Source organism: Callospermophilus lateralis, chromosome 1, assembly GCF_048772815.1.
Source record: "Callospermophilus lateralis isolate mCalLat2 chromosome 1, mCalLat2.hap1, whole genome shotgun sequence".
NCBI lineage: Eukaryota > Metazoa > Chordata > Mammalia > Rodentia > Sciuridae > Callospermophilus > Callospermophilus lateralis.
The window spans coordinates 91,922,087-91,935,505 of record NC_135305.1 but is presented as its reverse complement, the minus strand read 5'-3'; the positions used below and the strand labels follow the sequence as shown (position 1 = coordinate 91,935,505).

Genomic DNA, 13,419 nt, shown 5'->3' with positions numbered 1-13,419 from the left:
ACCTTTCTTATAAAAATTCAATCTAAGTGAAGTTCATAATTTAACATGCTGTTGTTAATGGGAAAAAAAAAAAAATCACAATACCTGGCTTCTGAGCTGTACTGCACACAAAATCTGCTTTTAGAGGCAAGCGGATCTCTGACAAAGTAACTGATCCTTTGGATGGGACAAATTCACTCTGGAATATGGAATCAGCCTTATTCTTCCTCTGAGGCCCTTCATTCTTCAGTTTATTCAGCTGATCAATCAAAAGCGTTCTCTTCTCAGCTAAGTAAAAATAGCGAGTGAATATCCCAATTCAAGAAAACACACTGATGTGGCAATTGTACATAATAAGATCAGCGATAAAATCAATAACTCTTTTGTGATAAATGTTTTGTAAAATCTCAATTGTTCATCTATTTTACCAAGTCTTTAATTCTTCAACTTTTGACCATCTTTCTGGTGTGGTATCATCTTTCCAATCAAACACACTTTGTCATTATCACAAACATACAGAGAGAGAGAGAGACATAATATGTGTATATATACCACACACACACACAAACACACACACCCACACACCCAAACTCACACATACACACACACATTTAGGATATTCTAATTCCAGTTACCTTTATCTTTCATGCAAATTTCATTTTATTTTATATGGAAAATAAAACTTTATAAGAAACAAATAACAGATCAAATGAAACAGCTGGGTGTAGTGGTATATGACTGTAATTCCAACAACTTGAGAGGCTAAGGCAGGAGGGTCACAAATTTGAGTCCATCCTCAGCAATTTAGCCAGACCCTAATAAGCAACTTAGTGAGACTCAGTCTCAAAATAAAAATGTAAAAGGCTGGGGATATAGCTCAGTGACAAAGTGCCTCTGGGTTCAATCCCCAATACCAACAAAAAAGAGAAAAGAAAGTCTTTTCTTTAAAATTAGAGATTTCTTAAGTCAAACTCAGAAAGTTAAGGGTATTTTGTTTTCTCTCATACAAAGAAGCCTATAAGGAAAAAAGGAAATGAAGATGGGGAAGACCCCATGAAAATGAAAGGGAGCATAGTAGAGAAAAGGAACCAAGGGGTAGAAGGAGGGGACAAAGGGGCTAAGTACTGTGAAGTGATAGTAGCCAAATTATATTGTTAAATTGTGTATTGTATGAATATGTAAAAACAAATTCCATCAATATGTACAACTATAATGTACCAATTTTTAAAATGGGGAAAAAATTAGAGATTTCTGAATATACCAGAGGAAATAAGTTTTCCCTGATTAGTGACATTTTTTAAATTTTTCAGGTATATCACACATACTTGCAATTAAAAGAAGTCTTTCTGCTTCAGCTTCTTCTAGGGACCCTTTCCCATGCTCTTCATCAACACAACAGTTAAGAGCCTGGCTAGCTTGATAAATCACTGTCTGCTGCAAATTTATTTCATTATTGAGTTCCTAGAGAAACATAAATGAGAGGAGGGAAAAGTACACGTTTTAATCGTCATTTTCAGTTTATTTAAGCTTGAATTCTAACTAATGTAATTGGGTAGTTTCCAAATTTTTCAAAGAGTAAAATCAAAAGGTTAGTTTCACTGCTCAGGTTTCTAGACTATGTACCAAAACCATTTAATAAATAAATTAAAATACAAACACTTTTTCCAGTAAAAGACTCTATCCAATAAGGTAGAAATGAAGAAAATATTTTCTTAACATAAAAAGAATACTTGAGGAACCAAATAAATTTCAAACTTTACCATCCTCCAATTAATAGCTATAATTTAAAGATATTTGTAACCAACATGTTTTAAAAGAAACTTTCAGAGTTGGAATGTAGCACAGTGGGAGAATACTTCCTCTATTCATGAAGCCTTGGGTTTAATCCCTAGCACTGCAAAAAATAAAAATTAATAAATATTTCAGCAATATGAAACAAGCTTCTGACTTTTCCAAAAAGAGTATCTTTGGGAAATTAAACCAAATTCAAGACAGACTTACTTAGCTCCTGTGTCAGATACCCTTCTATTCACTTAAGGTATAGAAAGGAAGAAAACTGGGCCATTGTCCTCAAAGAATTCACAATCTAGTGCAAGAAACATCCTAAATCCCCTTTCTACGGAAGTGCATACCTGCATTTTCTGTTTGATATTAACTTGACCTGAAAAGGCATTCTTTTTTTCATCTAATTTTGAAGTAACATCTTCTTTCCGAACAATCACTTGCTTTATGGAAGGACGGTCTGTTTCTTTGAATCTTTGAGACCTATATGCATCAATGCTTCAGGAAAAGTTAGACTCTGTTAGAAATCCAGCAACACACTGAGCTTTATCCATTATTGAACATGTCAATAGAATTTGATAAAATTAAACATATCAGCAGAACATTTCACCACCATGGAAATGCCATTTGATGAATGAGTCTGAAAAGTTATTCCAAATTTTTATACAGGTAAGTTATTAATAACATTATAAATATAAATGGTAATACAACTTATGTCAATCTAAACCGTGAACCTGAGTGAACCAATACCTTCCCCAAATCACCTTACCTATAAAGAAGATCGCGATCTTCAGAACCAATGCTATCACCAGATTCAGCTCGAGGAACACGGGTTCTCTGGAACTTTCCTGGTTTTGGACTCTCATCGCTTGTATGAGTATCTCTCAATTCCAATTTAGGTGAGGAAACTAAATTCTGCAGGAAAGCACATCAGATATGGGTAGATTTTATGGATGATTAACATTGATTCTAAATGATAATTCATTTAATTCTAAAAAGAATGAATTCTTCATTATTAGGAAATAAATATTCAACAAGTCAACTGACTCACTGTAAAACCAAAGGACTTTAAAAATAAATTCCTAAAAAGAAAATGAATAATGATAAGTGAATATATGATAAATGAATACATGATAAATGAATAATGATAAGTGAAACCTACATTGGTAACTTTTTAAAAAAATATATCAATCAATGTCCAGAGCTGCAGTTATCCAATTTAGGGTGACAGCTAATGATGGTAATTAGCTCTCAATGAATGTTAGTTATGTCTGGTGCTAAACACTAATATATTAACATAATTTAATATTCACATCAACCGTCTGATATAAGTACTATTGTAAACCTCATTTAATGAATGAGGGAACTATTCGCAGAGAGGTTAAATAACAATAAATGTCAGAGCCAAGATTTATAACCAATGTCTGCCCTTGTAAGCCATATTACTATTTGGAGATTAAGGAAAACAGCAAAATACTGAAGAGTTTTAATCTCTTCAGAGAATGTTCATTAGTTTTGCAAAATCTCCTTAACTACAAAGTGCCAAATCCCCAATAAAGGAGGATGGGAGGTTCTAATATTAACTCATTTATTTTTGTCATAGGCCTGTTTACATTTAGTCTTTTCTTACCTCTGGACTTACCACACCAACTGTCTGTGCTAACGGAGCAAGTAAAGACATTGAGGAGATATTCAATGCATCTTCCTGCTCTTCATTGCTTTCTGCTTCTGCTTGATCCATCTCCTCTTGACTCTTTTCCATATCTAGCTCACCTTCTTCAAGGACATCACTGAAGATATCATTAATTACTTTTGAACTGTTGATATCATCCTCATCATCCACACTCAACTCAATTTCACGTACCACTTCTGAAAAATATGAGTGGATTCCATTTAAGGCTTTAAGAAGAGAAAGCAAAGAAGATCTAACATTCATATGCTTACTAAATAAACAAGACAAAAAAATGTTGAGGAAAAGCACTTCTCATTTCAACAAAATACTACTAACAAATGAAACAAAGAAATTTTTCAAAGTTCAAATAACATTTTCTAAGAAATGAAGGTTGAATCCATCAAAAGCTGATTCAATGCCTTGGATTTAGTAGAGAATATTAAATTTAAGAACTCAAATTATAGGATAATATACAAAAGATTCAGACTTTCAAAACATATTCTTTCAAATGACTTTTTTCATATTGGTGTGGGTTGCTTTTTCACCTGGGTGACAAAAATAGGCAAACACTAATGTCACATAGGGCAGTTCTAAAATAAGCCTTCGGGGCCACTAAACTCCCTAATAGCACCTGCAGAATACGGCAGTCCCATTCCCTATGAAAGTGAATGGCAGTCCTAAACAGATTTTCACAGGGGTGAAACAATTACCTAACAATTACTGCTAATAATTCCACAGATTTTTGTGAAAGCTAGATATATCCTAGTTTAAAAAAAAAAGAATATTATAAAATCACATTTTTAAAATACAGGACACTGTATATTTGAATATGTAATTCTAATATATTAATTTTTATAATGTGGCCAAAGTTATAAGAAATAAAGAATGGTGGTACATATACACAGTGGAATATTATTCAGCTATAAATAAGAATGAAATTATGGCAAAGGTGGAATGTTCCCTCTGACATGAAGATGCTAACTCACAATAGGCTAGGGAGTGGGAGGTAGAAGTTCACCAGATTGGACAGGGAGGAATAGGGTAAAGGGAGGGGAGATGGGAATGGCAAAGACAGTAGAATGAATCAGACATAATTTTCCTATGTTCATATATGAATACACAACCAGTGTAACTTTACAACATGTACAACCACAAGAAAGGGAAGTTATACTCCATGTATGTATGATTTGTCAAAATACACTCTACTGTTATGTGTAACTAAAAAGAACAAATAAAAAATTAAAATTTAAAAAAAAATGAAGAATAAAAACCAACCAGTCTGCTGTTCAACCTTTGGGTTTGATGTTGTTACTTTTAAGGACTTTTCCTCTTCTAAAAACAATGTTATTTTCAAAGGACTAGACTTCGTCATTTTGCACTCAGTAGAACCTAAAACAATTTTTGAGAAAGACTGCATTAAAAGACATAACAACCTAGAATTTTTAAATTAAGGAATCATGTTTTTATTATAAAACTATGCCTTTAAGATATTCAAATGTAGAAATATGGAGAGAATCTTCTAAATATACCTGTCCTCACTTGACTTTCCTATCTCTTCTTCCCCACTGAGATAAAGAAAGGGGACACCAATATTACCAGGTTATTGTTTTTTTCATTCAGTTTCCCCTGTATGTAGAAATGTGCATATCTTTTATTTTATTTTATCAGAAGGTGATCATACTATACTGTTTTGCAATTTTTCACCTTTTAAAAAAGTGTCAATAAAATCACTCAAAAACTAAGACTAGAAGAAATCTACTTCATAATCAAGTCCACAGCTTTATTACATCTTTATTTACAGGCAAACACCTGTAAACCCAAAGACTCAGGAAGCTGAGGCAGGAAGATCTTGAGTTCAAAGATAGTCCTCAGCTACTTAGCAAGGACCTAAGCAACTCAGTTAGACCCTGTCTCTAAATAAAATATTTAAAAAAAAGGCTGGGGATGTGGCTCAGTGGTTAAGCACCTCTGGGTTCAATACCTCACCAGTACAGGAAAAAAAAAAAGTCCTCAGCCAAAATTATACTCAATACTCAATACTCCTCTAAGGTTAGCAACAAGGCAAAGATGACTGCTGTCACTACTTCTATTCAACAGAGCATCGAACATTCTAGCCAAAGCAATTAGGTAAGAAAAAGAAAATTATATGCATCCATATTACAAAGGAATGATAGCATCTAATATATTGAAGATCCTAAAGATTCTATCACACCAAAATAAAAAGAAAAAACTGTTAGAACTAATAAGTGAAGCAAAGTCACAGGATACAAAACCAATGCATAAAAATCATTGAGTATGTATACAATAACAGTGAAAAATCGAAAAGGAAATTTTGAAAACAAATCCATCTACAATTATGCCAAAAAAGAATAAAATGCTTAGAAATAACTCTAACCAAGTTGTTGAAAGGGTTATACTCTGAAAATATAAAACATTGCTTAAAAAGAATTTAAGGAAGACACAAATAAAAGGAAAGACACCCATACTCATGGATTAGAAGATTTAATATTGTTACTATGTCAGCATTATCCAAGTAACCTATAGATTCAATGCAATTCCCATCAAACCCTAATAGCATATTTTTCAGATATTAAAAAACAAAGCTATATCCTAAAATTCATAAGGAATCTAAAGGGAACTGAATATCCAAAATATTTTTTTAAAAAAAAAAACAGAGCTGGAGGATTCATACTTCTTGATTAAAAATTTATTATAAATCTACAATAACCAATGCCCTATGGTACTGGCACAAAGACAAACATACAGATCAACAGAACAGAATAGGTGGCTGAAGTTGTACCTCAGTGGTAGAGTGCTTGTCTAGCACATATGAGGCACTGGGTTCAATCCTCAGCACCATAAAATAAATAAATAAGTAAAGGTATTGTGTCCATCAACAACTAAAAAAAAAAAAAATTAAAAAATAGAATAGACCAGAGAACACAGAAATGAAACTTCATATATATGATCAAATGATTTTCAAAAAGGGCATCAAGAGAATTCAAAAGGAAAGGAAGAGTTTCTTCAAGAAATGATGCTAGGAAAATTGGATATACACATGCAGTACAATGAAGTTAGACTCTTACAGCATACTTAAAAATTAACTCCAAATAGATTAAAGACTCAATGTAAGACACAAAAGTTTAAAATTTATAAAAAGAAAACAGGAAAAAAGCTTTACAACATTGGATTTTACAATATTTTCTTGAACATAAACCCAAAAGAAGACAACAGCAACCCTCCCCCGCCAAAATCAGATAGATTGCATCAAACTTAGAAACTTTTGTGTGTCAAAAAATATAATCAACAGATGCAAAAGGCAATCTATGGATTTGCAGGAAATATTTACAAATTATATATCTGAGGAAGGGGTTAATATTCAGAATGTATAAATAACTTCTATAACTCAATAACAATATATCAAAGGATCATAAAATGAGAAAAGGATTTGCATTACATATCTCCAGAGATGAATTCAATTGCCCAAAATTGAATGGAAAGATGTTAAATATCACTATTCAGAGAAATACAAATAATAACCACAATGACATATCACCCATATCATCATTAAGATGACTATTATTAAAAGAAAAAAGAAAAGAAAGGAAAAATACCTCAAAATAGAAAATAACAAAGCATTGGTAAGAAGTGGAATAACTGAAGACCTTGGGTGCTCTTGGTGGGAATATAAAATGGTTCCACTGCTATGGAAACAATATGGTGATTCAAGATCAGTCTCTGCAACTTGGTGAGGCCCATAGCAACTTAGTGAGACCCTGCCTTCAAATTTTTTTTAAATATTTATTTTTAGGTGTAGATGGACACAACACAATGCCTTTATTTTTAAGTGGTGCTGAGGATCAAACCCGGGTCCCACCCGCGCTAGGTGAGTGCTCTACCACTGAGCCACAATCCCAGCCCCAGCTGTCTTCAAATTTAACAAAAAATAAAAAAGCCTGGGGATAGAGCTCAGTGGAAAAGTGCCTGGGGTCAATCCCAGTACCAAAAAAAAAAAAAAAAAAACAAATGCCTAATGTCTTCTTTGATATAAGGAGAACAACTAAGAACACAGCAGGGAGGAAGAGCATGAGAAGAAGATTAACATTAAACAGGGATGAGAGGTGGGAGGGAAAGGGAGAGAGAAGGGAAATTGCATGGAAATGGAAGGAGACCCTCACTGTTATACAGAATTACATATAAGAGGAAGTGAGGGGAAAGGGAAAAAAAGGGGGGGGAATGAATTATAGTAGATGGAGTAGAGAGAGAAGATGGGAGGGGAGGGGAGGGGGGGTATAGTAGAGGATAGGAAAGGCAACAGAACACAACAGACACTAGTATGGCAGTATGCAAAAAAGTGGATGTGTAACTGATGTGATTCTGCAATCTGTATACAGGGTAAAAATGGGAGTTCATATCCCACTTGGATCAAATGTATGAAATATGATATGTCAAGAACTATGTAATGTTTTGAACAACTAATAATAAAAATTAAAAAAAATAAAAAATAAACAGTGCTATCTCTTTGTACATATAGCTCTGCCTCCTAACTAGTTCAGGATTTAATCTCCCAGAAACACTTGCAGAAAAGCTGACTTAAACAGCAATTCAATATGTATTATTGAATGTTTCTCCCAAAAACGTTATAGAAATAACACTCTCATCAACAGTATATAAGTTCTTAATCTAGAAAGAGAACTAAAGGGGAAATCCACTGAATGGTTAGAAATGAAAAAGTAAGTGAAAAGGAAGAAATGAATATCTTTAAAAAAGCAACACTTTTGCTTTCTAATCCAATTGCCAAATCAATGGTAGACTGGAAGATACATTTTAAATGAATTAGAAATGAAAAAACTGACCTGTAGGTTCTGTAGTAGAGGTTTTTGCTGGTATCTGATTTTCTGTCACCTTGTCTGGAAGTGAGTGGGTATTTGAGACTACTTGTTTCTTGAGGGGAGTGTTCTGACCGTGAATTTCCTGCAAAAATCAAATAAAGAGAATTATTTTATTTTTCAAAACTGTAATTTTATCTTTTATAAAGTGTAATTGTATATTTTTATAAAATCTTATAAAATTATTAAATAAGACTATTATTAAATATTATTCTATATGTTACCTCAGAATAAAAAAGACAATGTATATAAAAAGGTCCAGATTAGCTCAAGTCCTCAGTGCTAGTTTAAATTCTTGTTAATTCCCAGTATGTAAATCTTTTTTAGAGACTAGGAGGCAAGAGGGAATTACAATTTGCATCAGAGTTCAGTTTTACATAGAAATTAAAGTGCAAACTATGCAAAAGGATAAACAATTCCCACTATGTCACTTATCTCAATCCATATCTATAAAATCTGGTGGCAGTTCCTATATCAGGATTCCACTTAACAGTTACTCAAGAAGGTAAAATTCAGAGAAAGCAGAAAGGACAAAAACATATCACAAAGTAAAAGGAGAGAAGAAAAAAAAAAAAAAAAACCTGCATCTGAGTCTTTTTATTCATGAACAAAGTCATAGAAGATAAATATTCATTTTTTGTTTGTTTGTTTGAAGACTTTCCAATTAAAGCAATAACAGAAACAACCAAATATTGCCTTGCCCGATTCTCCCAATAACCCTAGTAGCTATGGTCCTATTATCTCCATTTTATAAGTGAAAAAACCTTAGGCACATAAGAGTTAAGTAACTTTCACACACAGTGCCTAGCAGTGCCAGTGCCCAAACTCAAGTATCCTTGTTCAGAGCTACTTATATAGTTCAGAGCTACAATATAGTTCAGAGCAGACTATATTTGTTCTGTATATTACAAGTTTTGGATGTACAAAAACAAAGTAAATTCTCAAATATATATTGCAGACTGTTTTAACCACAGACAAGGAATCTGACAAGGGGAAAACAGAGATAGGGCAAGAACATTTCAGAAGTGAGATGAATGGGCTGAGACTACCTTTAGAGTAAAAAGCTGTATATACAGTAAACACTCAAACATTTATGGAGTAAATGAATAAACCAACCACTATGGTAATAATGGAAAGCAACCATACTAATTCTCAAAGGCTTAAGTAAAAGCTTTAAAAACATAAAGCCAAACATAATCACTATACCCCTCTTCCATTTATGGTGGCTCACTGCCTGACAATAAACACAGCACTTAGAGTGCAAGGTTCTGGGGTCAGGTCTTGTTAGAAACCCTGGTGTCAGTACTTAACAGTGGAACCATTCTTGGACAAATGATTTACTTACCTCAACTTTAGTCCCTTACCCAGAAGAAGGAAAATAACTTCAGTATTATTGTGAGGATTCAATGATACAATGTAATAAAGGTATCCAAACATCTGGCATCTTGTAGGCATTTAATAAATATTAACTATTGCAATAATCTTATCACCGTCATCTTCTTCTCTTCTTTATTAGTGTCACCTGTATACTGTTCTGGACTTTGTTTGCAAGTCAAACTCTGCCTGCATGGCCCTCTTCAAAAACCTTTTAGCGTATCCAAACAATCCTCTTTCATAGCAAACACCCTAAATCTTTATCTCCTTCACTAAATATTCCCTCCACTTTCATTCTAATAAAAAAAAAAAAAAACTTACTCTCTGGTAAAAACAGGACTTAACCTACAACATCTGAAATAAAAGTAGTTCTCTCCCCTAAACCCTGACAACATGACAATAGCCTCCTCATTAGTTCTTAATGTTTCCATGATATTAACTCTTTTTTAAGTTACTTTTTTAGGGGCTTGGGGTTGGGGGGATTGAACCCAGGAGTACTTTACCACTGAGCTACATCCCCCAATTCCTTTTATTGTTTTTATTTTGTGACAAGATCTTGCTAAGCTACTGAGCCTGGCCTTGAACTTGCAATCTTCCTGCATCAGCCTCTTGAGTCACTGAGATTGCAGGTATGCACCACTGTGTCCAGCTTTAACCCTTTTAAAGCTCTTATTCTTTGAGACTAGCCATTTGGTTATAGTGTACTCTCCAGCCTCTCAATACCAACTCATTAGTATCAGTTAATACAAGAATCTCACCCCCGCATTCTCCAACACATCTCTAGTTCAAAACCTGCCATCATCAAGATGACATCAGAAGCCACAGGGCTATCCAAACAATAAATACCTCGGCCTCTCAACTGCATGAACACTTCAACTCCAGATACTTTTACTATTGCTCTAACGCCAACATCTGACATCTATTTGTGCTCCTCTGAAATCCCAAACCCAAATATCTCACCATAATCACATCTCCAACCTCTCTAGTCCTCTTGCTTAGAAATTATAAGATCCCATTCTTTGGTGTCATAGATACCTCTGGTTATTTGATGCTTTTCTTCTTTCATCTCTACCTAATTTCTTATACCTTCATCCAAGATAGATCTAATGACCCTTCATTGAAACTATTATCCTACCAGTATATTCAATTTCCTTAACTTAAGCATACTTCCATTCCTCTTGTCTGATAATATCCCAATCCTGGAACAACCCAACTTCTCTAAATCTCTATCCAGGCTCTTTTGACATACCTAGAGAAAATTCACCTATGGAGTTTGGTTCCACTATAAATTTATAGTCTCAAGAAGGGCGTAGTGGCACATGCCTATAATTCCAATGACTTTGGAGGCTGAGGCAGGAGGATCACAAGTTCAAAGCCAGCCAGCAACTTAGTGAGGCCCTGAGCAACTTAGCAAGACTGTTTCAAGATAATAAACAAAAAGGGTATGGATGTGATTCAGTGCTTAATCACCCTGGATTCAATCCCTGGGAAAAAAAATAATAATAATAATAAATAAATTTATGTTCTCACATCGCATCTAAGTCTCAGCAGTACTTCCTATTTTTTGTTTCTCCGTTAGCCCTCTCTTCCACCATCCTGTAAGTACTACACCTATTACCTTTCCTTCCTGTACTTGATCTTAGCAAAAGGCTGGGAAGTGGTCACCTTCTTTTTCTTAACAATGAACAAAATAGGCACTATCATACAGATAGTCCATCAGTTTTCTGCCATCATGATCCTAAGACCACCAGTACCTGGAGTTTCACTTCTTCTTTATGTATGTATGCATGTATATATTTTTGTAATGCTGAGGATTGAACCCAGAACCTCACACACGCTAGGCAAAAACTCTACCACTGAGCTATACCCTGCAGCCCCACCCATTTCCTTTTTATCACACAAGATTGTTCAAATTAGTTCTGTTTCCATCACTGTGCTCCAAGTTCATTTACAGTCACCTCTCTCCCTTCAATCTTCTTAACTTCTCTAACTTTTTGCTTGCTACTAGATATTTTACATTGACACAAAAATTGACTTGAGTCTCAAAAAGCCAGAAAACAAACACAAACTGTACCTTGCTTCTTCCTCCCCTCCAGCATCAACTGCCTTCTCTCTCCCCTTTAGAACCAAACTACTAAGAACTGCCTACACTCACTGGTTCTACTCTTCGCCTCCTTGGCTCTCCTCAATCCATTACTATGGCATTTTCACCACTTCACCAAAACTGCTCCAACCTCATCACAACAAACTTACTTCAAACCCCAGTAAACTTGATTCAACCCACACTTGACAATACTGACCACGCCTTCCCTCCCCAAGCTTTCCTTCTTCACTTGACTTTAACACTGTACTCAATTACATTTTCCTCCTATCTCTTTGCTGCTTCTTTTGTGGAAAGGAGAGCCCTGAACTCCCCTATTACTATGTTCAGAATTTTGTTCACGTATATGTGCCACTGTCTGGGGAGGAATTTCATAGGCTTAATGGAATTATGTAGTACAAAATAGTTAAGAGCCATTGCCCTATACTCTCCAAAGAATGGGAGGAAAACCAAGAGAATATACATAATGGCAGGTCTTCAAAGAAAAGATAATCAAAAATGTCAAATGCCAATAGGTCAAGCCAGAAAAAAGTGGGGACTGAAAGTGATCACTGAAGCTCACTAATGGGGAGGGGATAGTGGCAAGAGTCTAAGTGGAGAGACCTTAAGACAGGAGAGAAGAAAAAAATTGGAGACAGCACTCTGTGAATAGTTTGCATCCAAAGGGGGCAAAATAGTGAGGAGCATAGAGGACCTGGAGAGGTGTTGTAAGATAACAGCAGCCCATTGTATGCTGGTGGCAAGGATCAGCACATTCTTTCCTTCCTTCCTTCCAATTCAAACTTATGGCACTCCTACTCTCTGCTTACTCCTATTCCAGACAGAACAGAAAGCTAAAGGTAGAGAGAGATCTGAAAAATTGGGTACATTTGAAAAACTGCAAATACTCTGTATGACAGGGCTGAAGCACATCTCTGGAAGAGCAGGAGAAAGAGTCCAGCAAGAAGTGACACATTTCAAACCAAGCTGTTCACGCATTTTTCTCATGATATTTATGGGGAGCTTCCCCAAATTTTAAGCAAGGGAATACATGAATATTTGCCTTTAAAAAATATTTCTCTGGCAGCCATGAGGAAGGACTGGAGAGTAGCCAAATTAGAAACAGGTTGTCCAATACAAAGCTTATAACTGGACATATGTGTTTATGTGCATGTGCAATAAGGGCAAGCAGATGGGAAGGCAAAAATAAAAAAGGGGAAGAAGCCAAAGATCTCCTAGATTTATTTTTTACATGATGAAATATAGAATAAAACAATAAGAAGACAAAGACTACCAGGAAAAGGTTTTGCAAAGAATTACTAGACAATCAAGCCTAGAGTTCAGGAGTGAGATAAGCACATAACAAAGCTGAGCTCATCAGCATTTTTGCCTTTGGCTGAATTTAGATGGGACAGGGACTTCCCAGGGCAAATAAGAAGGGGAAAAGAGGTTGAGGTCAAAACTCTGGGAAGGTCACTTATTAAGCAAGAAAACTGATAAAAAACAAAATCAAGCAGGTAGAACTTTCTCAAAGAATGCTGATTACATTTGTACTTCGTTTGTCCCTACTATGTTTCTACTAGCTCAAAATATATTCTAACATAATACCTTGTACGTAGTAGGCATGTAAATAAAATAGAACA

At 34.8% G+C, this 13,419-nt stretch overlaps 1 protein-coding gene across 1 annotated transcript in view; it reads right to left on the bottom strand.

The window, feature by feature from the left end:
- Positions 1-13,419, bottom strand: part of Anln (anillin, actin binding protein) — a 63,794-nt gene that overhangs the window by 30,656 nt on the left and 19,719 nt on the right. Inside the window, exons 8-14 of the mRNA XM_076863991.1 lie at positions 8,290-8,407; positions 4,709-4,822; positions 3,392-3,630; positions 2,531-2,676; positions 2,112-2,259; positions 1,305-1,440; positions 85-267 (exon numbers count right to left, since the gene is read on the bottom strand). Of these exons, the coding sequence (XP_076720106.1) occupies positions 85-267; positions 1,305-1,440; positions 2,112-2,259; positions 2,531-2,676; positions 3,392-3,630; positions 4,709-4,822; positions 8,290-8,407 (1,084 nt within the window). The remainder of the gene's footprint in view (positions 1-84; positions 268-1,304; positions 1,441-2,111; positions 2,260-2,530; positions 2,677-3,391; positions 3,631-4,708; positions 4,823-8,289; positions 8,408-13,419) is intronic.